At 40.9% G+C, this 26379-nt stretch overlaps 1 protein-coding gene across 1 annotated transcript in view; it reads right to left on the bottom strand.

The window, feature by feature from the left end:
* Positions 1 to 26379, bottom strand: part of LOC123986015 (BCAS3 microtubule associated cell migration factor-like) — a 290707-nt gene that overhangs the window by 216607 nt on the left and 47721 nt on the right. Inside the window, exons 7-8 of the mRNA XM_046074065.1 lie at positions 21246 to 21591; positions 2335 to 2485 (exon numbers count right to left, since the gene is read on the bottom strand). Of these exons, the coding sequence (XP_045930021.1) occupies positions 2335 to 2485; positions 21246 to 21591 (497 nt within the window). The remainder of the gene's footprint in view (positions 1 to 2334; positions 2486 to 21245; positions 21592 to 26379) is intronic.

The following is a 26379-nucleotide window of genomic DNA, read 5'->3' as shown; positions in this document are numbered from 1 at the left end:
AAATAAAATAAAACACACCACCAAAAACAATCTCTCAGATGATCGCAGACTACAATAACTGCTTTTACTGGGGAGAGCAAATGATAACTGTAAATTAACACAAGCAACCTGAAAGTTCTAATTGTGGGTGAATTAGGACATATTTAACTTTTTACGCCCCTAAATTAAAACCAACCACACCTATTTTTAGATCCCCGTGTTGTATGACTTTAAACACTGATGCTGCGTTAAATGTGACTGCGAGACCAAATGCAAACCACTAGTACCAGGACATCAAAATAAATACACCAGCGCAGGACTCCACAGTAGCCCAAAAGCAATAATACATTTTACAAACCAAATAAACTTTGCAGGTCACCTTAATGATTTGGAAAATGGCCTGATGTTGTTTACGTTGACTGCAGGATCAGGTCTCTCTTTTCATCCTCAAAGCTCACTTATCAAATATCATGGGGAAATAAATCCTTCGCCGTCAGTTTGAATCATTAAGCATTTCCTATTCAAACAGGGCATGAAAATTACATTTAAATGAAAATATTAAAATCTGCCCATATTTGTGGAGCCACATGTACTGTATGTAAATGCACTTAGCAAAGGCCTGTAGTTGCTGATGGTCTTAAAACTACATGATTTCAATGCACAGCGAAGATCCAGGTGAAAAAAAAAAAGACAGAGGACAGAATTGCATGAGAGCAAAGCTGTCTTACTTTTAAAACTGAACTTGTTTCAATACTCAAAGATAGCAGGGTTACACTGCATTTAACATGACTTGAATATGATTTAAAAGTATTGGCAGGGTTTTCTTTCTATTCTGGGTATGCATGATGTGTTTCATCCGCTTTCCAAACAGCCCACAGAACAAGTTCGCATGTGTGTTGTGCTTCATTACCCTATGCAAAAAAGTGGTGGCCTGAGACAAAAGACGTCCATGGGCATCAGCTGGATGTGTGAGGGGAAAAGCTTTGGCCTACACAAGGCCACTGTTGACACAACACAGTGTTTTTACAATGTGATTCATGTAAAAAGGCAGCAGATCACAGACTGAAGTTACAGATGTAATACAGTGTGACTTCAATTTTCCTCGACAATGGCCAAACTGTAAATTATAATGTTTGCGCCTAGGTTTCCAGTAACCCTTTTACACTCACCCCCTCTGCAGACTATAATTTACAGGTTTCAGGTGTATCCAATGTGCTGCACTGCATCTGGATTATATCTACAAAAGGGACCTCTTCTTGAAAACAACCACAAAGGCAGAAAAGATTAAAGTCTAATTTATCAATACATATATAAAGTTTACAAAACTACAATTTAATGTAACTTCTCATAGCAGTGGCAGTGAAGGTTCTACATAGAGCTAACATCCTGCAAAGTGGCTGGTATAATGTTAAATCCAAAGGAATCCCAGATTTAGGGAGTATGTTCATTCCCGAACACTTCTGAATTATGTTGCACATATGGAATTGATATCTTCTTTCCACTGAATGTTTTTACAACATAAATAATATTTTACTTAACCCCCTATTTAGCATTTGTAAGCAGCTAATAAACAGTTAATAAATGGTTTATAATTCACTACACTGTAACACAATGTAATGTTGTTTTAAGCAGATACTGTAAGACATTTAAGTTGTAGACATAGAAATTATAGTATATATTTATTAATTATTCACCCTCCATGACAATTGAACAAACTACATGCTGATGAAGGGCATAGGAAGTGGCTGAAAAGCTCCAGGAGAACTCTAGTAAGTGGACTTTATTTTATTATATTGTTTTATAATATTTTATTTTATTATTATAAGGTGAAGAAGGGAAAAAAAAAATATATATATATATATATATATATATATGTGTGTGTGTGTCATTAACTGTTTATTTACTTTAATGACAAACATTAATAACACATTAATTAATATCCTGATTTCTTCTTACAGCTTCATTAGAGTGTATAATATTGTAATTTATAATATATTATATATGCTGTACATGTATACATATACAAACATTTACACACATATATATGTTTGTGTGTGTGTGTGTGTGTGTGTGTGTGTGTGTGTGTGTGTGTATTAAAGCGTATGTATGGGGCGGCTGTGGCTCAGGAGGTAGGTCTGGTTGCACCTTAGCCTTTGCCATCAGTGTGTCAAAGACTAGAAAGGTGCTTTATAAGTACAGAGCATATACCATTTAATGACCACCATTGCTGTGATATGTCCCACTAAATTATGGATTCTGTGATGGGACCATTTTAAACTGTAACTGTGTAACACATGTGCTTCATAAACTGGAGTCCCTGTGGAGAATAAAGGCTGAGGTGTGTATGCTACCTACCCAGTGCGTTTGGTGATGGTGCCAAGGGTCATGGGCTGTTTGATCTGAGCCAGAGGCAGCACCACAGTGAGGCTGGGCAGCGGGGACAGCCGCGGGTTGCCCATATTGTTATTGGTGAAGTTGTTGTATGAATCCTGGCTGCTCAGCTTGCCTTGAAACACACAAAAATACAGGATTATTAAGTGTTTTCGGTGAACAGTACTAGATGTTCCCTGGACAGCAAGGTCAGAGAAAACTCCTTTTCATAGATTTGGAGGGGAACATAACAGACAAATATGTCAATTAAGAGCCTTCCCAGGTAATGGCAGCAGAATACTGAGAACCACATTGTGAATGTTGGTACAAACTTTTTATACATAATTCCTTTTTCAGTGCACAGTGGTTCATTTTTCAGCTCAGTGGTCTTTACAGATGCCAGTTCTCAACATTGCTCAATCTGAATTAAATAAAAAATTCCCTCATTCACTTCATCATTCATTCTCTTTAGACTGCACACTAAGCATTCAATAGACCACCAGAAGACCTTGTTTGCAAAACTGAAACACCTTTCGCTCCAAGAAAAAATTGTCTTGTTTGAATACTGCGGGGTTTTTTTTCACCAAACCCATCTCTAACACACACACACACACACACACACACAAAGGTTCAAGGCCTCCAGTAGAATGATTGGCAATAACCAGCTCAAGATGCTACATTACAAAAGCTATAGCTCTGCTTCTAGTGCCTGGTAGTCTGTTAATCAAGGCCAATCAACAGGCCCCACATACTGACTCAACACACACAAACTAGCATATAGGAAAGCGCGCACACGCACACGCACACACACACACACACACACACACACACACACAGAGAAGATCCAAAGAAACACATTTCATCTCACATATCACATGCAGTCCCAGCCAAACATAATCAGGCCATGTCAAAGGGCTTCTTAAAGGCCTAATGACCTTAACCAGCTACATCAGGAGACAGCCTGCTAGTTCACTTACTATTTAACTTATCACATACAGTTGGCCTCCATCTTACTGGATAACACATTTCACCACCATTTGTCTGCAAGGCAGGCAGAGATAATCTCGGCATCTCTGGCAGGAAATTTAAAAAAGAATTTTGCGTATGACTTGCTTTTCTTTTCTAAATGAGGACAAAGATTACTGTGGACGGCACCCTGGTCAGTAAGAGAGCAGACTTTGTGTAGACGTTTTAGGACAAATTCAACTTCTTGCTTTTACCTGAAGCTACATTTTTTCATTCATTCCCCCGAGAGCTGGGGCTGAAATGATCAACAATTGACATTGTTTCACTGGAACTACTTTCTACTGAAGAAAGAATCGCTATAAAAACTGGCGAATGTGTATTTTGTGGACACTGTCTCTGGAGAGACACGTTGCTGTTAAACGTCATTTTTTTAATGCTGTGACAATCCCAACCACAGTTCTATTCATCTCAATTGTGCTGGGGTGCAGGCACATATCACCGAGAAGCTTATAAAATAGAGACCATCTGCATGGCCACATACCACTAGAGGTAGGTGTAACAATACAAGGTTCTTTTGTAAATTTGGTAAGGTGCCCTTTAATACAATGAGAAAAGAAATAGTCACATATGAACACAGTTACATAGAATTTCACAATAGGGGATAAGAAATGTGGATTATAAAACAAATATGTTTGTAATCCTATGACAATAGCTACAACAAAAAAGGTGTATCCTATTGATTCAATGGGCAGCCCAAGGAAAATTCCAAGTTCAAGTGCTTTCAAAAGAAATAAAGAGCAAACCTGTGGGTGCACCACAATACGCTCTCTGAATGTTTTCCTTGTTCCATTTGTTGCCTTAATAGATGAGTGACAGCCCTGTAACATAAAGGAATGAAAAGGAGGGAGGGGGGATGCAGAGACAAAGAAAACAAGGCGGACATCAAAGGTTACAATAAAGGTAGGGGAGGAGAGTGCCTTGTCATTATTTGGAAGGAGCGATCAAGAGGAGGCTGAATGCGAGCGGAGAGGGACTGCTGAGTGTTTTGGTCCAGCCTTTTAGATCATTAACGTGTAGCTCTGAGTTTCATTAGTCCTGCAAAACCTCCGCTTTGTGGTCCTCCAAAGGCCTGTCTTTTAGACCTCCGCCGGCCAACAATGCTGCGTGACCTTCAGAGGGGGGAGAGGAGACCATTACGCAAACCTGTCCTTCATTTCCCTCTGCCCCTCTCTTGGTCAGACTAACAGAGGCAGCTCCTGAAAGCCCTTCACATTTCAAAAGTGCTACACCCCCAGAGCCTGGGCAGCCACCTTTTGTGTTGAGGGGAGGGGGCTTCCGAGGAAAAAAAAAAAAAACAAAAATCTGTACAGGAAGCAGCCTGAAAAGCCATAATGGTGCTTCAGCTTAGAGGGGAGTGGAGGGTGAGGATTGCGGGTGGGGGTGTCGATGAATTTAGCATCCTCATCCAAAATGGACATTTCACTTTTGCTCTCCTGCATTATTTGCTCTCTTCCCCCACCCTTAAAAATAAGCCTCGCTGTGGATTGTAGAACAGGTGTGGCTGGACTGAGATGGGGGGGTGATGATCACTGTTGACAAAACCGTCATATCGTCCTGTCACTCAAGGCCAAAAGGTCCTAAACTGTCACAACCCCTAGTGAGGCCAGGGTAGGCGAGCTGGTGTGGAACGCGTTAGAGATCACGCACCGGCAGAAGATGATACATGAAGAGACAGCTTGGATGGCGGAGAGACAGACAGCAAGGGGGTGTGGGTGTGCATGTTTGTCTATGTGAGCGTGTGTGTGTGTGTGTGTGTGTGTGTGTGAGTGTGTGGGGGGGGGGGGGGGGGGGGGGGGAACTTATCAAATAAGTCTACATACAGCATAAAACCACGACTACTGAAAAAAATCTTCACGCTTGTTATTGTTTTTTCTGAAACTGAACAGTTGGACTGTTGTAAAAGTTTTTGTAATATTGCCCGATCTTCCTATTATAAAATTTCCTGACTCTCAAAAAAGTGATCTGTCTTTTTATCTTGTCACTCACCTTTTTGTGTCATTTGGTCAAACAAAACTCTATTGTATACATTACAAATACACACTGAAATGTGGTGTAGGCAAGTTGCAATGACTAAAAGGAATACTTTTTTAAGTTGATTTTTAACCTGACAAGGATCAAACTAATAGACGTGTTATTGAAAGTGTAGATGATTTACGTACATGTCAACATCAAAACCAGGCAGAAGCTTTTTTTCCTGTGCATAAAATGTCTGGTCACAATGTCTGCAGATCACGCATACTTCAAACCAGCGAAAACCTTCTAGAGAATGTGATTTACTGAAGTGGAAATGGAAAAAACTATATGAAAAAAGACTTCTCTTTAAAGAGTGAGGATTTCAATGAAGATAATTGAAATTGTGCATTGTAAACTTTAGTTTAAAGACGTTCATTGAAATGAAATGGATGAATGTTCATTTAGTTCTTTCCGTTTCCCCACGTTTCAGTATCTTCCCTGGGCCCTTTTCATTTTATGCTTTATTCTACAAAAATGGATATGAGTGCTATAATCTATACCATAATTGATTACATTTCTGACAAATGATAATGACAGTACACAGAAACAATTATTGTCGCCTCCTGTGCTATGATGTGAACAGTAGCATTGAGTAAGGATGGCTGCTTTGGCTCTTGAGGCTTTTGACAAGGAAATTCTGTGAAATCGCATCACTTTGCTTTTAATTTCATAGAAAGAGGGTTGGCTTGGGCCGTGTCATGGTATTACAGTATACCAGGTCTTTAGAAATCCCGTCAGTATTACTTTCAAGACGATCAAAAAACAGACGCTCCTCTTTCTTTTAAAGTTTTGCGTTGCAGCGTGACACTTCCTGACATCACTTGACATCACATAACCCCCTTCATTTTCCCAGCAGCTTGTAAATAACACAGGAGCTATAGATCCAGCCTTTATTCACTGACAGACTATAACCTACACTGTACATATACTGCTAAACTTCACTGCTCACCTTTCCCTCCGCAGCGCTGCATTCACCTGCAACTCGCTCTCAGCCACACACTCAATCCACACACAAAAAGCAGAGACTCGTCGGTGACTATGAATGGTGGGATAACGCTACAGGACTAGTAAACAATAGAAATGCCTCTGTGCCTGTTTAGGAGTATTTTGGATTTAGTCCAGATGATAAAGGTGAGCCAGCAAACATGGACAAAGCTGTGTGCACATCATCTCCGTTCAGCCCACTGATGAGTCATTGGGTCCACCAGAAGAATGGAAGTACGCACTTACTCCCTTTCTATTCATTATTCTATGGGCCATCAGTATTTAAACCCAGTAAGACTTGTCTAAGTAGCCTAACTACATATTAGACAAACAGCATCGTAGGCTGGACAATGTCATACATGTTACAGTGACTTCTATAACCAACAGCTCAGCTTTTACTTTTTTTGTTGTTACACATACCCTGATGAAATGTCATAAAGGTATGAAAAAATAGACACCGCCAAAGCCTAAGAGAGTAGTGGAGCAGACGTATGCAAACAACTGATTATGGGCGTCTACATCAACCTATGGCATACAGTGGGAGTGGGAATCAGGCCTGCACATGTGTCCATAATTTAACAAAGACTGAAATTGATAAAACAGAACCAGGTGTATGCATCGCTTTATAAATCTGACAAAAGGAGTGTGTACGCATACGTTTGCATTTGTGGATACACAGATGTTTACTCTTAGAACTGATATAGGTTTTAAAAATTTACATTGAGATATTACTGATCACGTTCAGGTTGGAGCCAGAGAGAAACCAAAAACCACAGTGCACAAAATCTCATTACCACCTGTACTGCTGATACTATCACTCCCATTGCTCATCACTGCTCTTAGTGCTTAGTACTACTAATGCTGGTTTTTCAATTACCTGTTGAAATGGAACTTTAAGGACATGCTGCACGTATCTGAGTATTAATTATAATTGGAAACAGAAAGTCTGTGCAGGAGAAAAAGGTGGAGAGGAAGCCAGAGGAAAAAGACTTGATCAAGGCTGCTACAAAGACAAAGAGAGAGAGAGAGAGAGAGTGAGAGAGAGAGTGAGAGGTAGACAGATGAGAAGTGTCTGGCAGACAGACAGCTCTAGACGAAGGCCATGATTTGATTAATGACCGGGGCGTGATGTGCCCAAGCACTGATACATGACATCCCCATGGAAAGAAGATCCATCAATGCAAATCCAGCTCCGTCGCACATCGTCCAGTGAAAAACTCTGACCCTGCCAAAAAGTCACACTGTCACCTGACCCTCGTCTCTCTTTCTCTCTTAATCCAACCATCCATCCAGCTCTCCTCCGTCCATCCCTCCCTGTCTCAACAGCATTTGCATACTCTTCTCGCATTAAGCCTCTCTCTCTATCCTTCGCGCTCTTTCTCTCTCCTCAGCCAGCTCCGTGTCACGCTATCTCATGTTTCTCTCCCCTCTTTTAATACCCAATTTGCATCCAATACAAGCAGGAGGCTTCCAATGAGGAGTCGACGTGCGAAAGGACAAGCTCTGAAGACTCACTGTGTCCACACAAACACTGTGTCTTATTTGAATTGTTCTGCCAGAGAGGACATTTCAGTCAAAGGAGGGGGGGGGGGGGGGGGGGGGGGGGGGGGGGGAACTCTCACAGGTCTGCAGAGGAAATGGGTTGGGGAGTGTGAGGGAGGGCAGCAGGTTAGGCAGGTGACATGATGAGTGATGTTCTGGGAATTAGGAGACCTTGGACATGAGGACGATACTGCAGCTGTGAGACGGAGGGGTAGAGAGAGTACGGAGACAGGGGGGGGGGAAAGCAGCTTATTTCTTGGCTTCCGTGTTCCATGTGTTTTGTCAAGGCTTTGTACTTTTGAAGACATTTTTTTGGGGGGGTTTGAAGATGATTTTTTTGCTTACTTACTATTTCCACAGCCATACAGATAAAATCTCTTTCTGAAGGTAGATGCCGATAGTAGCAGTGTGTAATAAAAACGTTGTGCCGGCTGATCAATCTGTTGATCAATTGACCCCTTGTCAGGGAGCAAAATATCAGCAACAGCATTTGGTTCCTGGATCATAATCAGAAACTCCTGTTAGGGATTAACGGCTTTGTAAGGCTGGGTGAGACAGGTTTCATTGCAGGGTTTCATAAACAAACATGCCATTAAGAACATACACGCTCAAAATGGATTTCAACTTAATCACACAGTCTCTGACAGTAGAATTCTTTTCCTGGTGAAATGTCTGTAGACAGAAATACTCACATTGGTCATACTATACTTAAAATGAAAAATGAATCATTGCAACAACAGAGATCAGATCTTTGTAGGCCTAGCAAGCTATTCTTCTCCATAAGCAAAAACATTCCTACACATTATTCATCAGTTATAATATTTTAATTGATTTCTTGACTGGTCAAACTTGTTGTATTAAAGTGAGGGCTGTGCTGAGTAACATCCATCACACAGTAAGTGGATGACACTGCCTGTCTAAAATTAGGGCTGGGTGTCAAAACCTCAATACTGGTACCAGCATATCCTGAAATATATCTGTAGTGTCAAGTATGTCCAGTATCAAAAGAAAGCACAGATGCCCCTCTCAGACATGCTGCTCCCACTTTTCAATAAATGTGTCAAGTGGTGGGTGATACGACAAAATATAAGTGATGTAATGTACATTTGAAGAAGAAGAAGAAGACATTATTAATCCCGTTAGAAGACACTAAACTTTTTCACCCTGTTGTTAATGTTAGTATTATACACACAGGTCTGAAATACACACGCACAAACAGGACCTAGCAACAACACATGGAGAGATGTCAGACGAGGGGCTTGCTCAAGGCCCAGGCCTGGCACCTCTCCACCCACCAGTCCATACACTGAATCTCTGGTCAGAGCCGGCCTCGAACAGCCGGCCATCCGGTCTCCAGCCAAGTCCTTATGGATTGAGCTACCGTCGCCCCAAAATTTGTCATCTATCAGTGATATTGTCATGCTGTTCATACTTACTTTGCAGTCGCTTTAACATCTCAGGGTGTATGACACTATTGTGATTCTAGACAATATTGGCTGTAGATTTTGTAATAATGATATACCAGACAGGTACATGATCACATTGATGCAGAAAAGATACATCCTGGGAGAGAACTGAAAACACAACAGAAAAGTGAACACTATATTCTTTTTATATAAAGTCTATTATTATTGTTCAATATTGTAGAATATAAAACTAAGGTATTGGCACCATTAAAAAAATAAAAATAAAAAAGTAAATATAATTTATATATATTATATATATATTTATTATTATCTCCATATTTCTGCTCTAGTCCATGAATGTCTTGTTCCAGTAGCCTAGGTTCCCTAGCACCTGACGCGGACCTTGTTGACCCGGGTAACGTCCGAGCCGGTATGGCTCTTGTATTTGCGGTTTCAATCTACCTGAGGTAGGCAAGTAGCATTAAGGACCTTGCCTAAGGGTCCACCTGGATACCCCCGCCCTGATCGGGAATCGAACCCACGATCACCTGTACCAAAGTCAATTGCATTAACCACTTAGCTTCTATATACATATATTTGATATACATGTGATATAAATCTTTCTTTCATACCTAACCAATATCGGCAAACCTGTATCAGTCTATCTACAGTACCCTACTTTCTACAGTACCATTCATTCCTTGACAATCCAAGTTTCCCAGACATGTTAAAGGAGGGAGGGATTAAAGCAGGGGAGAGGAAGGAGAATGGAGAGAAGGGAGAGGAGAGCTGTAGTCTTTCTGTGCAGGAGGAGAAAGCTGTTCTACCATCCCAATTCCCCAACGTATCATTATTAAAACACTCACTTCCACAGGGGGAGGAAAGAGAGAAAAAAGGGGGGGAGGAGAGAGAGATGGACAGCAGGGAGGGCTAAAAAGACTCGAACACAAAGGGGGAAGAAGAAGAAAAAAAGAAGGAGCGGGGATCCCCCACTGGACAGAGTAAAAACAAATTAAAAGAGCCCTTATAAAACACAGATGCTGCAAAGAAAATAAACTTCATAAGATTTACTGTTTTGCAAAGGAATCGAAAGACTGGTGGAAAAGCCATCAGGTCTTTTTTCTCCTCCTCCTTCCTTTTTTCTTTCTCTCTCAGGTAACACTGCGGCGAAGTGATCCCCCCCCCCCCCTTTTTTTTCTCTTTCTACGGTGATCTTGCTCGTCTGCTATTTTCAGTCAGAGTTAAGAGTCGAGGTCGGGCCGGCCTGTGTGAAAATGGCTTCCTGCCCAGTCCCCCGCTCCCAAACCACAAGCTAACAGGGAGGTTTTATTAACAGCCCTATTTGGGAACATTTTTGGAACGTTTTGTATTTTTATTGACATTTCTCATGTCAGGCAACGCTCAATTACAGCAAAAAAAATAATAAAAAATACAGTAATAATAATAAAAATTCCCAGGACATGATTTTTCTAATTTTGTGAAAGTGACGTTTTCAAGTGTGTAACATGCTGTGCATGGCAAACAGCAAAACAGAAGCAGAACATGCAAAAACATATTCATGAGAAAACGATCAGGTGAGTGGAACACGTGCAAACAAGAAAACACACACGCACCCACTTGCGCACACAAACAGCACAGCGCCCTGAAATCAGATCCACAAGTTTACAGCATGTCAGTATTTACAAGGCTTCATCAGACAGGACTGAGCCACCAGCAAGAAGAGCTGGGAGGGGGTCAGACAGCTCCACTGGATCAGATGACACCCACACTCCTTCCATATGTGTGTTTGTAGGAGTGTGTACAAGTGTGCTTGTGTGTGCAGCCATCATCTGATTTGGGTCCTCACAGTAAAGAGGGATGGGTTATAGCCAGTGATTGGATGTTTGGGAAAAGGAGTACTCAGATGCACATTATACAGAGTACACACTCACACCAATTTAGAGGGAGACACAGTTAGAGAAATGCATCAGATGGTGTCTGTGCTTTATTTTTTCGGAACTTTAAAACTTCAAAATCAGAAAATAACACTAAAATATACTATGTGAAATTATTGGCTGAAAGATGATTGATTAGAAAAGATTTGCTAATGTGTGTAATGAAAGAAAAAAAATATGCCAAACTGTTAAGAGAACATGTCAACATTAGGGTAAATAATTTTACACTATTAAGAAATGATAATAGTTTTTATCCCCTCCAACTCATGCTACTTAATGCTGTGGCCTAACACAAACAGAATGCAAAAGGTGCGGTTAAAAAATAAGGTTTTTGGGTCTGATGTAGGTGATGATGGAAATATTTGAGCGCCTATACAGACAATGTACAGCATACAATATAGGACTGTAGCAAAATGACACTACAGGACACTTAAAACTCTAATTTAAAGTAATATTTTTATTTTAGTTGGATTTCGCAGGACTTAAAATGACATGACGTCTCCAAGAAGACCGGCATCATCCAGGAAATAAGGATGAAGTAAGACAGAATGTCATATTAATTTGCTTCTTCTGCAATGCCACGCAAGAAATTAATTGAATGTTGCCTATCTAAAATGTTTTCGACAAAACACATAATTTTGGAATCGCTAACTATTTAAAATCTCAATCAGAAATGAGACCATGTGTTTATGAGTGTGTCCTCCCTGATCAGAGGGGAGATGGGCTGCATCCGTCACTCTGTCTGGGTTGAAATGATTCTACTGTTATAACCCTGTGGTCCGAAGGAGAGGAAACAATAAGAGGGACAGAGAGGAGATAATAGAATGTCTGTGCTGCTGTCACAGCCCCCCTTCTCCGTCTTTATGAGAAACAGGATGAAAATGATCAGGGCCAACTGAAACATTCAACATTTCCTTCATGATCAAGTTATAATGGTGACCAATGATACTTTTCCTGCAGTTATCACGGGGTTCTGTCCACTCTTTTCTTTAATGAGGTTGATATTTTGCTATTTGTTTTATCACAGCAGCCCCATCTTCTTTCATCTGCATTAATACTCCAAAATACAAAGCCCTCTCGGCTCCCGCGCTGCACACTGCACCAAAAAGCACACACACTGTTGTCGCACATATAGATGACCCTGAGCTAATGCTGATTGACTGACACTGCAGCTGTGACAGCAGCTCTGTTTGTATAGCAGGTAACAACGGCAGGCTTTAATCCCAATTTAACCAGCAGAGTTTTGACAACATCCCAGTCTAAATATGTCAAAAACACTTAGACATGATATGAGTAAACAGGGAATTTCAGAGTTTAGAAGGACGAGGGTTCTTTTCACCATCTTAGACGTTTTTGTTTCATGTTTTAAAAAATGTAACTCTATAAGGTGACTTTTCAAATATTATTAGCCTTATTATTAGTCTTATCACAAGATATTACATTTATTCTTGAACAAATTAATTTAAGTGTTTAACTGCTTTTTGTTTTAGTTAGGGAATGACATACTTGTATTTAGGTTAAAGTACTGGTTTTATACAATATCTAGGCTCCTGCACCTACACCTACAATAGATCAGTAGGTCTACAGTAAAAAATGTGTCAATAGGGGGAAATGTGGATTATGTTTAGTATGTGCTGTTACAAATTAGGCTCCATAACTTGCCAACAGACCTGTTTAGCCCTAACACTAATGTAAGACAAACACTTCTGAAGAGATAAGAGAAAATAAGACATAAGAGAAAATCAAAAGAAAAGTGGATCAAGAAGATCCACACGCTGGAGCAGAACAAAGGTGGGATGTAAAAGCTATTGATTTGGTTACAATGGAAGACTTCGGCTTTTCAGAGCATGTACTTTTCACATGGTAGGCAATAAGCTGGAAGCCACAAGTGCCGTCTGTGTGTAATGGCAAGCCAGCTTTATTTCTTTATCTCTACCTTCCAATTTTGCAAATCAAATAATGATGAGTGCAGCGGCGAGCACCCAGTGATAAGAGGGTTTAGTGGTTGTGGAGATTGAGTTATTAGGGTTCGTATAAAATGGACAGAGGTCTCAGGCGGAGCCCGAACGCCGGCCAAGATACATATTCCTCGCACTGTGTATTTTTGGTCACTTTAAAAGCCCTAAAAGTACAGGGGAAGGCTAATTTTCAGGGTAAACAGCTTGTTCGATTGCAGTGTGGTTTTGCGCTGAGCTCTCCATTTATTGACTCAAGTGGAGCTGGGCTCTGGCTCCTCTGCCGACCACAGGGTGAAGCCTGCCGACGGAGCCTGCAACAAATACGAGCTGCTAGCTTACCTTTGATGGCACACAACTCCTAAATCAAATGTACTGAGTAATGTACAAAGCCTAATCCTCTTGACTATATGGCAGGTTGAGGGGGAAAATGCTTTCAAAAGAGCATCTGCTCCTTTTAGAAAGCTATTAGTCATTTCTTCTTTCCTGCTGACATATTATTTGTAGGTTAAATAATAAAGATTTATAAAGTAGGTTTTGAATGTGATGCTGGATTTCTCCGTATCCAACATTCATTCATTTTCACAAGTGTATAAACATTTTTAAATATAACATATAAAGAAAAAAGGGGTCTCCAATAATGATAAGTAAGAGAGTAAAGAAATTGCCAAAATAACAAAGATTACAGCTGAGAGGTCTCTATGTTTATGCAGATCCCAAGTTGTTTCAGCTGAAGGAACTGACCATTCATTAAAAAAGCCAGAGAAATTCCTTTGCTCTTTCTGTCGTTAGATATGTATCAAGGCAAAACCATCACAGCACAACACATGCTTTACAAGTTCTTTCCTCTCTGTCTGTACGGCCCGGCTGCTCTGCTCCTCCCTCTCCCAACTGCTAGAAATCCTGACCACACAGCGCCACATGGAGGACAACTCCTGTACTAAAATACAGGGCTGCCACCAAGCTTTAATCTACAATTCCATGACTTTACGTAATTATAGTACAAGACTTCCATGACCTACTACTCATCTATCCCCCTTGCTTTATTAATGGTTTCCTTAACAATGTTTATTACCCCAGTTAAGCTGAAAACCATCTAATGTTTGAGCCACATGTCTAGGGTGAGGGTCATCACATACTTTTATGACTGTGTACAGATGCACGGAAACAAGATCAATTTAAATTCAAAGCAACAATTGAACACTTTTATTTATATATATATATATATATATATATATAATAATATATATACACACACATATAAATAATATATATACACACACACACACACACACACACAGTATACTTACATACAGTATATACCCTACTTTGGCTGAAAGCAATACTGATTTGGGGACATTTCTTGGGAGGCTTTGCAAATATAACATACTGTATGTTGCGAGATAATATTCATTTGTCAACCGTCATTTTTACTATACCACGGAGCTATTCCTTGAATTTATCTGGTTGTTGTGACAGTATAACAGCAATGAAAGTTTAAGTCCTTTATTATCCCTTGATTCCTTCAGTTCCTCTTATGTTCCATTTAAATTATAGTTAGTTTTGTCAGTTCATCATGTTCTGCATTCGGTTATACTGCCATTATTTTATATAAAAACTAAAGCACTGAACTGTGTTAACACAAACAGGGCTTCAATAATAATAATAATAATAATAATAATACATGACAACAATACATCTGTTTGTATTTGGCAGTTGTAGGTTGTGTTACAAGTCAATAAGGAGGAATGCTTTAAGGTAATACTAGAATTCTTTCAATTAATTTTTTTCTTCTCACTTTCAATTTCTTTCTGTTTAAATAAAGTTTCTTTCAGTGTCAACTTTTAAACCAACACAGACATGAGTCCTTCAAGTGATGAAGAAAAACAGGAAATTTGAACCTCTACAGTTCCATGACAACTGGACAAACTCCATCTCCGTCCTGATGGGGTCTCCAACAGCTACTAAAGGGATTGTTTTGTCAACTACTGTTTCCAAGGAACCTCAACCTTTCTCAATTAGATTTTTAAGAACAGTTACTGTATCAGGATATGCTGTATACATAGTGATATTAAGTTACACCTACTATGATAACAGATATTTTCCATATTGCCCACTCTTATTCTGGGCTGGCGGGTTATGTCAAGTAGAGGCATGGTCAGTGCTGACTACCTAGGTGAGGCTAGTAGCCACAGAGTAGCGACATCATAGCTAAAGTAACTACAATAGGTTGTAGAAGTAAGAAAAGAGGGAAGAAAAGGTTTTAAACAAAAGAGCTAAGTTCAAATTAAAAAACATGGTGAACATGTGGGCCTGTGGTGGCTTTTGAATGCTGGTTAGCTCAGTCTCAGGCTGGACACTGATCCAAGGCAGCCAGCTCATCATAATGACAGCAATCTGTACAAGTAATCTATCTTACTGTTTCATACTTTTTGCACGTTTCTGAACTTTTTGCAGAGATTTCGACATCAACTGTACCCCATAACTGTTTAACTTACAGTAACTATACTGTCAAAAACAGGGTCGCAGTGAGGTCGTGTACATACGTGTCACACACCAGCAGTTATGAGGTAATGTTTCCTTGGCATCGACCTCTGCAGAGCGTTGGTGTTTTTCACCGCAGGACGATGACTGACGAAGGGGAGCGCTGGGGGAGGAGGGAGGCGAGATAAAACAAAAGCCCAAACCCAAATAAGCAAGCCGTCAGCCTCTAATAGCAGAAAGGAAGTGTCCCTTTATCAACAAGTGAATTAACAGTTTCCCGTCACACCTTGTTTTGTGCCTCCCCCTTTCTCTCTGAACCAGCGCCAGGGCCCAGATGGCCCCGCGTTCGGACCACCAGGGCTTCTGCTCAGTGAGGAAACAAATCTGTTGCACTGACTAATAGCCCCGTGTTGATGTTTTATGGTTGGGAAGTGTATGACCAATGCTCTGTATACACACGAAAGGCATCCACGCATGTTAAAAAATGCACAGCAAGTCATAACTGCCATGAGAGTGCCACAGGAAAGGGAAAAGCAGAGACATTTAACAGTGTTTCATGCTGAAAGAAGAAAAACTGAGTCCTAAGTAGATAAAAGCCTTATCTCTATCTACCGCACCAAAGCAAAGTACAGCCCTGCACAGAGAAATACGAACGCAGATCAAATGAAAAATCAAAGATGGTTTTAGGATTGTTATGATCAAGTTGTTTTTGGAACACTCAAAACCTGTTTGCACTTCTGTATTATACAGTACAGTGGCTAAACCTAACTGAAGAATAAAGCTCTACAGTATGCCTGGTATAGCCTCAGTAACCTCTGCCTTGTGCAGAAAAACTGCACTTACTAATCAAACCTTGTATGCGCTGGGCCGCAGACAAACCGCGCTTTACAGCGTGGGACGGTCACATTATGGGTCATCACCTCAAATGACAATACATTGATCACACAGAGGCTTTGGGGGGAAAAAGGGGGGGCGGGAGAGAAAATGTACTGTATACAGGCACGGAAATAGCCATTCCAGATTTTAACAGTGACAAGAAGACAGCCAATTGCAGGCTCTATTTTTAGGCGTGCCGGCGGCCTGGGCTGGCAGTTTTGAGAAGGATGTGTACTTTTCTACAGTTCCTTCCCAAAAATCGACGCTGTCCTTGCTGGCGACAATCACAGAGCAGCTGTTGTGGCTAGGTGGCCCGGCCCCGGCTTGCCTCACCCTGCTGCTTTCTGCCAGCCTAAGAAAACCGCCTCCACTGCCCAAACTTCACACCCGGCTCACAAAAACAGGCGGAAGGCAGACACAAAAGCAAATGTGACTCAATGTGTTTGCATCCGGTGAAAATTACTCAAATTATGGCGTTTTTTTATCAAGGCTGGATTCTAAATTTACATGTGGCAGGATGCTTTGGAGCCAATTTATCTTCAAAATAACAGACACACAGAGACCTACATGGCCTTGCTCTGCAGTGAACTGATAATGACCTACTGCGATATAGACTTTTTGGTACTTTTGCACCATATAAATATATGCTTGCTCTTGAGGGTGAAGATCATCTTGTTTTGGTGCTAGAGCTTGTCTGACAAGTCTACTTTATCACTGACTTTATTCTCAACAACAGAGAAGCCCCAAAAATGTACTGTAGAGTGTATGAAATTGCATAGTGCATAATCTGGAAAGACTCTGCTGCTTTGACCATGCCATCGAAAATAACAACGCAAAAAGGGTGATTCAAGAAAGTCACACTTGTCTCAAGGCAACAAAATCTTGCGGACAAGAATCAAGCTTGAAAAGTGAATTGATTGATGAATTGATTCATCCAAAAAATCTAACTAATCTCTCTCTCTCTCCATATACACACACACACACACACACACACATCTGTCACTTACTGCTGATGTAACAAGTATGATGTATTTTACACCAAGCTGTGCTGGGAGTGCGTTTGCTTATGTTTTGGAGGAGAGCCGTCGGGGGATCAGTCACTATATGTCATGCTTTGAAAAGAGGGGCCACTGCTTTAGAATACACATTCATCTGCTTGCTCGTAGAATCACTTGCAGTGTGGGTTGAAAGGTGCAGGCGCTTTCAGAAACACGTCTGATGTCATCACACTCTCCAAGCGCAGACATACCTCACTTTAAAAAATAAGGGAACGTCAATGTAACATATTGAACTTGTGCTAGTGCTAGACACTACCTACAGGCATCAAGTACACAGAGTGACTGACTCGTAGCTCACACAGAAAGGTGCTTTGTGTTTATCAGAAAGTGAGCTTGTGTCCATATGGTATGGATTAACACCTTGATAAAAGTGGTGTGAAGCCTGACTTCAATTTCCTGTGGACTACATTCTACACTGTAAAATATTAGAGTTATGAAAACCTTCAATTTTCTCCTGAAGAGTCGAGTAAACTCTTCACTGCAGCTCGACTGTAATCTTTCATTCTGACCTGCTCCTTTTCTGTAGTTTACCATAAAAAAATTATCAGTTCTGTAGATCGTTTATCTTCTTCAAATGTACAGACACACACACACACACACACACACACACACACACACAGTAAGGTATCACTGTGAGGACTAATTGCTGACAGGTGGCTCTAATGCTCTCCTTTGAAACAAAAGTGTGATTTACGACCACGCTCCCTGAGACCCTGGCTTTCAGCACTGCTACTACAAACTTATCTTTCTCTCCCTATGTCTGTCGCTCTGCCTACTTTATTCCCCCGGTTCTATCTCTCCTTCATTTTTCTGAATTGCACCTCATTACTTTGCTCACTCACTTTCACCTCCTAGCCCACTTTGATGTTTCTGTCCCTCTATGTCTCTCATCGCAGCAGAGCAGTGACTCTCCAAAGTCAGACATCCTTTTAATGTTTGATGGCCTATTTTTCACAGTGTGGAGGAATGTGTGTGTGTGTGTGTGTGTGTGTGTGTTTGTGTGTGTGTGTATTTCGGTGTTGGGGTTACAGAGGGGTTGTGGGTCTAGACAAGGAAGACAGGAAGGAGAGAGGAAACAAGGGCGCCGTCTTTCAAGAGTGTGTGTATGTGTGTGCGTGTATACATCTGGGGGGTGTAGTGTGAGTTCTGGGGCAGGCAGATAACAATACGACTCAAGTCTGGCCTCACGGTCCCAGCATCCTCTGTCACCTATTCTGGCCCTTAAGAAGACTGAAAAGAAGCCTGGGAACAGCTCAGGGGGACAGTATATTGTGGCCATGAAACACACTTGTAAAGGAGGGATAAATTATATAGATAACACAAGTACGTGTAATTTCATATTAGAATATTAATGAGTGAGTGCAGATGTCTCTGTCTAATCTAGTGAATTAAATACCTGACAAATTCAGGTGCTTCATCACATTGATGCAAAATGTATACAAACAAAATCTGACTAGAGGTCTTCCCATTCACACATTCATTTATTTTAAAAAGAGAGACCTGATCTGATATGTCCACTGAAAGTCAGGCACAATCCAAAATCACACGAACAGAACCACCACAAGTGGCAGCAGTATGCTACCAATAAACAAGCAGCCCACATTCAAAAAACCCCAATGACAATACATTTTCCCACTTCATTCCGTTATATAATGTATCTATCATAAATTTGTATTAAGTTGTTTCAGCTGTAACACCAGCTAAAATGAATAGATTAACAGTTAAAATAGAGACTTAAAGTAATATAAATGTTGAAAAAGCTAAAAGTAGTAGATAAATGAATGTTAACAGTTAAATGTAAATGCTCCGTATTTGTACAGCGCCATTCTAGTCTTTTTGACCACTCAAAGCGCTTTTACACTACATCTGCATTCACCAGTCATACACATTCATGCACTGAGCCTAAGTGCTCAAACAGAAACAAAAATTCACACACATTCATACAGTTACATTTTAACATTTAAATGGTTAAGATAGTTACCTAGATATCATGTATCAATAGTTGAAACGTCCAGCTTCTGCCACTTGAAGTGTGACTCCAAACTTTACCAACCTACACTGTGACAGTTAAATTCTGTGAAGAAAATACTGTAACAATATCTACTTCCATATAGTTAATAGTGTTAAATAACATCCAGTCAACAGGTGTCGACAGAGGGGTACTTAAGTTCATCTGAGAGGGCTGCGGGAGTACGTCAGACACAAAAGGTTGGGAACCAGAGGTCTAATGGAACAAGAGATACTAAGAGAAAGGCTATAATAAAGTCTAATATCTGATGTTTGACTCACTTCTATCATCAGTATGTTGTTGTTTCTCCCAACACTACTGTTAGGAAAACAAATCTGCCCTTTTAAAAGTTGTGTTTCAGGACTTTACTACTAAGCTTTGGGAAAAACTTCAGGAAGCAGATCTTCTGTGGGATATATTTAACAGCTTCCTCTATGACCTTGATTTTACAATTCAATTACTTTCCATGAGACTCCAATGCCCCAAAAATGTCATTTCATCTCTAAATACTCTTTTCATTTCATCAGTTCTTACAGTTTTGTGGAGGGGTTGGGGATCTGGTTTCCACTCCAGTAAGCGGAAAACCATCTAGTACAATGAGCATATAAAAGACGTTGTAAAATTATATTATGTACCCACTGGTCATTCCCAGCCATTCAGTTCTCTGAAGTGTTTATCAAGTTCTTGACCCTGCCCTGGCGGCAGAACACTTATCAAAGCTCAGGGATATTCCTGGAAACCCATGACTAATGAGAACTGTGATATTTTACACTGAGTTACACCTCTGGGGTCAAGCAGTGCAGCTGACACAAAGTGTGTGTTTATCAGTGTGTATCTATGTCAACCAGGGACACGCAGACTGTGAGCAGCCTGCACTGGTGTTTGACAAACAAGGGAGACAAGGTTGTGGCATACAGATCAGAGTCCCTGGAAAAAAGCAACTGAGATGACCAGTCACTGGAAACACACACACACACACACACACACACACACACACACACACACACACACACACTCGCTCAACAACGATTTTATAATTGGCCATTTGAATCATTCATCAAGCAAAATGGCAATACTTTTTTGGTAGCATTTTCAAATGTGAGAAATTGCTGCTTTTCTGGTGGCAATCTTTGCACAGTTTTATAGACCAAAACATGTGTACATTGTTTTAGACCTCCAGCCTAAATAAAGGTACAGAATATTTCATTACATCCATAGATGGTTGACAGCCAAGGTGATGGCCAATAAGATCGATCCCCAAAAGCCAATAAATGGCAATATAAGGTTTTCTGACCAGTCAGAAGTATTACAGAATATATCAATAAAGTTAATTTAATAGATTAAATAAAGTGTAAAGTTAAAAATAAAAAAATACATTAAAAAGCTTTAAACTTTACCCCTAAGCTCTAATAAGATGGCAAAATGAATAGTTGATTGCCAGTGGTTGAAATTTTATATTTAAAACTTTGCAATAAGTATATATGTGATGCCCTAGTCTAAGCGGACCAGAACGCCGTCGGGATATTAGGTCAAAACTGGGTCTTAAGCTTTCTATAAATTCCTCTACATACAGTAAAGCCCTTCACTCGCCCTCCCTCCCAGCTCCTCACCATGCAGTGGAGACCCCGAGGGGCTGCTAGACAGACCAGGTATGGGGCTACAGCGGCCTCCGATGCCTCCTCCTCCACCCAGGATGCAGCCACCTCCTCCTATGCCGCCTCCTCCTCCTCCTCCTGCCCCTCCTCCTAACGCAGCCGCCCTGTTCAGCTCCTGCTCGATCTCTTCCAGGCCGGCGCTCTTTTGGAAGCGTGACATCCGGTTGACCACCCGCGGGGACATGTGAGTTCGGGCACAGGGTGCACCGCCGTAGGGGTTTACGGGAAATACATGGGTGGTGCCGCGGAGGGTGCTGATGGCTACCCAGCGGCTATCCTGGCTGAAACACATGTCCTGGACCTGGACAGAGACAAGACAGATACAGAGGTCAGAGGACAGAGGGTGGGGACAGTAGGAGGATGAGTCAGAGAATGTGCAGAACAGATGAAGGATGACTGATTCCTGAATAGCTCAAACAAACAATACATAACTTCACGTTCAAGTTTGGTAATTCTCTAAATTAAGTTCTGAACTCTAAAAACTCAGTTTTTGCCTTCAGCTCGGATTAGCATTCTGGTCATGTCACAAGTCCTATACTGTGTTAACGAACGCATTTGATTACTTGATAACAACAAATAAAACCTGAATTTGAACGTGATGTTCAGTGAACTCACCGCAGGTTATCACTGCACTCTTCTCTCTTTTGGTAAGACATTTACAGAGTATATTTGGCTACATTTACCTGCATCTTTTTTAATGGCTATAAGCCGGATCAACACCATCTCCACCTTTACCTGTTCTCCTGTAAGCTGTAAGTTGGACCAGTTACTTGACCCACAGAATGATCCGGGCGTTTCAGGAAAGGAGCTGACAGCATAATTAGCTGCAGTCAGGTGCTGATCACACACCAACTGTGGCCACAAGTTCAGTGAAAACTGTAAGGCACATTTGTGTTGTGCTGTTTTCGAAGTAAATCTGATCCAGCTGCTAAAATCAAACTTAGAATATAGGATTCAATCTCTCTGAAAAACCTATGGCACCATGAATAATATATATGCAGTCCAATTATATCATCAGGATGGGGCGGTGTTCTGAGTGCAAGAAAGGACGAACGATGGTGATAATTGAAAGTCGATGTTTATGCCAGTGAAAATGAAATGTGCAGGTCAGACTTTCAAATCCAACTTCTTCATACTGCCATCTTGTACAAAAGTAAAATTAACTAGATGGATATTTTGAAAATAGGTACTATCATCTATGCATTATTTTCTTCACACTTCTGCACAGAGAAATATGGGAATAAATGTGGTAATAAACTGCATCTAACTGCCAGAGCATTAGCATGACTAGAGTGAAGTGTTTATCACAAAGATAAACAAACCTGTCTGAGGTGCTTTAAAAACGTTGACCAGCATGAGCGGTTTAGAGAATAATCATTGGCAATGGTGACAATGTGATATGAGCTTGTTTGGTGGGAAAATAAATGACTAAGACAAAACAAAAGATTTGACGGCATCCTTTGTTAGTCCTCAGCCTCAAACAGTGACTGACTTAGAGAGCAGACACTTAAGAAGATAGGATCTCCTTGAGCATGTTAGACATGCAGGAAACCAGACAGATAGGCTGCAAGGGGCAAAACAAACAAACGAGAGTGGGAGAGAGAAAATGAAAAAACGCCAAGGAGTGACAAAGGGTGACAGACTGATGAGGTGGTAGTTTGCTGAAAGAGTATCTATCATTCGACATACTATTGAAAAAAGGCTGGAGAAAGTGGATGGGACTGGTAAACAGTGAGAGGAAAAGGTCCAAGAGAAAGTTAAGATGAGGAATGTCTAAGTCTTTAGCCAGCAAGCAAGTCAGCCAATCAGAGAGGCAGCTCTGTACCTCCAGGCCTCTAATCTTTTGCCAGGTCAGACTAGGTAATTGTCCCCAGCAATGACAGTTAATGGGGCATCCTCTGCATACCAGACAGTTACTTTACTTTTGCAAAGATGAGTGAAAGAGGAGGCCCGACCTCTGCTTGGGCTGATTAGGGATGACTTGGAGATGAGAAAGGGCTACTTTGTGTGTGTCGTAATTGGTCATAATAAGACCTGTCAGAACTCCAACTGTAAATGGGTGCCTGTATTTTACTGTCAAGTCCATTGTGTCAGGCAAGGGGGTTACCTGAAGGGCTGCTGTGGTTGTACAGTCACAGTGTGACATCCATGCAGATATCAAACAGTTGTCAAAAAGTGGAATGTAACTGTATTCAGTCACGTACATGCGCCAGTGTGAAGGCTGCACATTCCAGAGGGGCTGGAAAACTCTCCCTCCTGTCCTCGTACTCACGAGTACTTGATGACATCCTTGGCAGTCAGAGAGATGCCAAGAAGACATGTTTAATGTGTCTGACTTTTTCAGTGAAAAGAGTGTTAGAGAGATTAGGCGGCTCTGAATGACAAGAATGTGACAAAGATGAACAGAGGGATAAGACTGAAGAGAGAGGACTAACATACTCTTGGATGGATCTCAAGTGTATCTGCATTAGAAAGGGAATATAAAGAAGATGCCATCAACGTAGTTGTAGTAGTTGAAGAATCGCATTAGAAAAGGTTAATGGAAATAGCAAAATTTGAAAAAGTTTTTACGCTCGCTTGAGGTGGTTTTTGGTTTTGTCGAAAAAGAGCAAATGCGCTAAATGGGTGATGGAAAAACATTTGATGAATAACTTCTGACGTAGCTCACGTTTGATCAGCTGTTTCTGCTGTATGTGTCTTGCCGGATATTCCCATAACGCGCAGACATGTCTGGTAGCAGTTTGCCCACTCGAAACACTCCCTCTCTCCATTTTTCTAAGATCAACGGCCATCAGTTCAATGCGACTGGTTTTGCTTCTGGTTTGGAACCCATTCATCTTGTTTATTACAGCCATGTGTAACGTCAACTACTGATCATAGTATGGTTTAGTCGCTCCAAAGCAGCTGATGGAAACTCACCTATTTACTTTTTTTGCGACATGTCGCAAGTCCGCTCAAAATTCGCATGACAATTAGATGGAAACACGGCTAATGAATGAAAACCAAAAATGGGTTTTGTTTAAACAATACTGGATTGCTAATGTGCAATGCCTTGTTTAAGAAATTAGACAGTAGCCAGTCAGTGTAGTAAACCAATAGTGTAAAATTATGGATAATACACATTTTCACTGATTCCACATACAGTATGTTATAGAATTTTCCAAAGGATGCACCGATCCGATACCCAGCATTAAGATAAGTAGCCTTCTTTGACTTTAATGGCATAATGGATCAGCGGAATCATGTGAAAACATTGGCAGGACTGTGTATTTTATCATCTGTGTGCATATGCGTCCTTGTGCATGTGCACGAGACTCCATGTTGATGTCAATATATCCAGTGTTTCTGCAACCAGTGACATTCAGGTTTTAGTGCAACATGCGTCACGTTATCTTTATCTCTAATGACTGAGGTACACAGATTTGACATATTGGAAGTGGGATTAAGAGAGACAAAGTTAGATTGGTCAGGCAATGCGTTTTTGTGTCATGTAGTGCCCTGGTTACTGTGAAGTCACCATATACATGTTGCGGGTTCCTAATCAGATTTCTAACTACCCCTGACTCCTTACTTTGGAACCATAGCTTACTTATATTAAGTTATTACATATTCAAGAAGAGTTAGTTTTAAATCATGTTATTAATTTATTTTTAATACGAGGTCACATCGCTACATGTAATGATCTCTCTTTTGCCATGCCACTCAACTTTCGCTCAAGGTTTTGTTATACACATGTTCACATGTAAAAAGCTTATTAGAAACCCAGTTAACTGTATACTGTATGTTGCCAAGCAATCAATGTTTTCTAGAAGATATCTGGCTGAGGAAATCAGGTGTCTGGAACCGGATTTCTAATTTACATAAAGTTGAAGAAGTCGGTGCATAAAGCCAACAACAGTCACTTAAGTGCATGTAAACGGACTGACAGGATCAGCCTTCAAAACCCATCTCACTGCTATCACAGCTGATGGTGCAGGGCTGCAAAGTGTAGCAGTAACGGAGTGTCAACCCTGTAACCTCAGTTGCTAGCGCTCTCCAGTTTGCCCCGTGGCTCCGCTCTCATCTACATTCCCTTACAGCTGTTATCAGCAGTGGGCCTGTTTACCTGGCCTGGGGTCACTGACAGCCAGCCGCATGTTTGGTTGCTGGAGACAGATAAGGCGTCTCTCCACCCACCTACCTGAAGACTTTATCACTCTCCACTGTGTGCCTGAGTGTGTGTGTGTGTGTGTGTGAGAGTGTGAGTGTGTGGTGATAACCCCTGGCCCAAGCACTAGGCTAAGGCCAGCTTTCAGTGTTTACAACGGGCTGGATCAAAGCAGGCTCAGTGTGCATTCGGTCAGAGGACCTGCCGTTTGGTCATACATTAACTACAGGCAGGCTGTGAGAATGTGTGTGCGTGACAGTGTGTTTTCCCAGTCAATAATCCTGAACCGAACAAGGCCTGAAGTAGTTTTGTTGAGTAAGCACTAACCTGCACTGCAAAGTCTCCGCGTGTCATAGCTGAGCAGGTATAGGAAAATTCAAAAGATCTTAACTTGGAAGGTGATGACTGCGTTTATTAACTATGTTATGTTTTCATTTATAATTCCTCAATAATAATAATAAAATCAAATTCATTCACATTTCCCTGCTCATCTCAAAAGGTTTCTGATTAAATAAAATGCAGATGTATTTTGTATCTATGTGGGTACCTTGTCTTTAGGGGTTTAAGCAACTACCACTAGCAAAGCCAACAGATATCACACCCTGTCTACAGTGGCAGATCTTTTTGAAATCATTTTTAAATGTATGTTTTTTCAGTGAACATACTATTTTACAGCTCTTATTTTAATGATGTTAAGTAATTATTTAAAGTAAGTATTAGTAAGTTATAGTGCTGTTAAACTGCTGCTCGACTGTCCGCTAATCCAGGTGGTGCCTCCCTATGGCCAGCAAGCTGGAATGCAAGTTTCTGAAAGGCTAAATGCCAATAAATACAGATTTATCTGCAGCAGTGCCGAAATACTGGGTTTACAGCTTAAAGAAGTTGGGTTTAAAGCATTCAGTACTGCCCTTGTCTTTACCGTTATGGAACCCCCCTACTGTA

Source organism: Micropterus dolomieu, linkage group LG17, assembly GCF_021292245.1.
Source record: "Micropterus dolomieu isolate WLL.071019.BEF.003 ecotype Adirondacks linkage group LG17, ASM2129224v1, whole genome shotgun sequence".
Classification (NCBI taxonomy): Eukaryota; Metazoa; Chordata; class Actinopteri; order Centrarchiformes; family Centrarchidae; genus Micropterus; species Micropterus dolomieu.
This window is presented reverse-complemented; position numbering and strand designations above follow the sequence as displayed.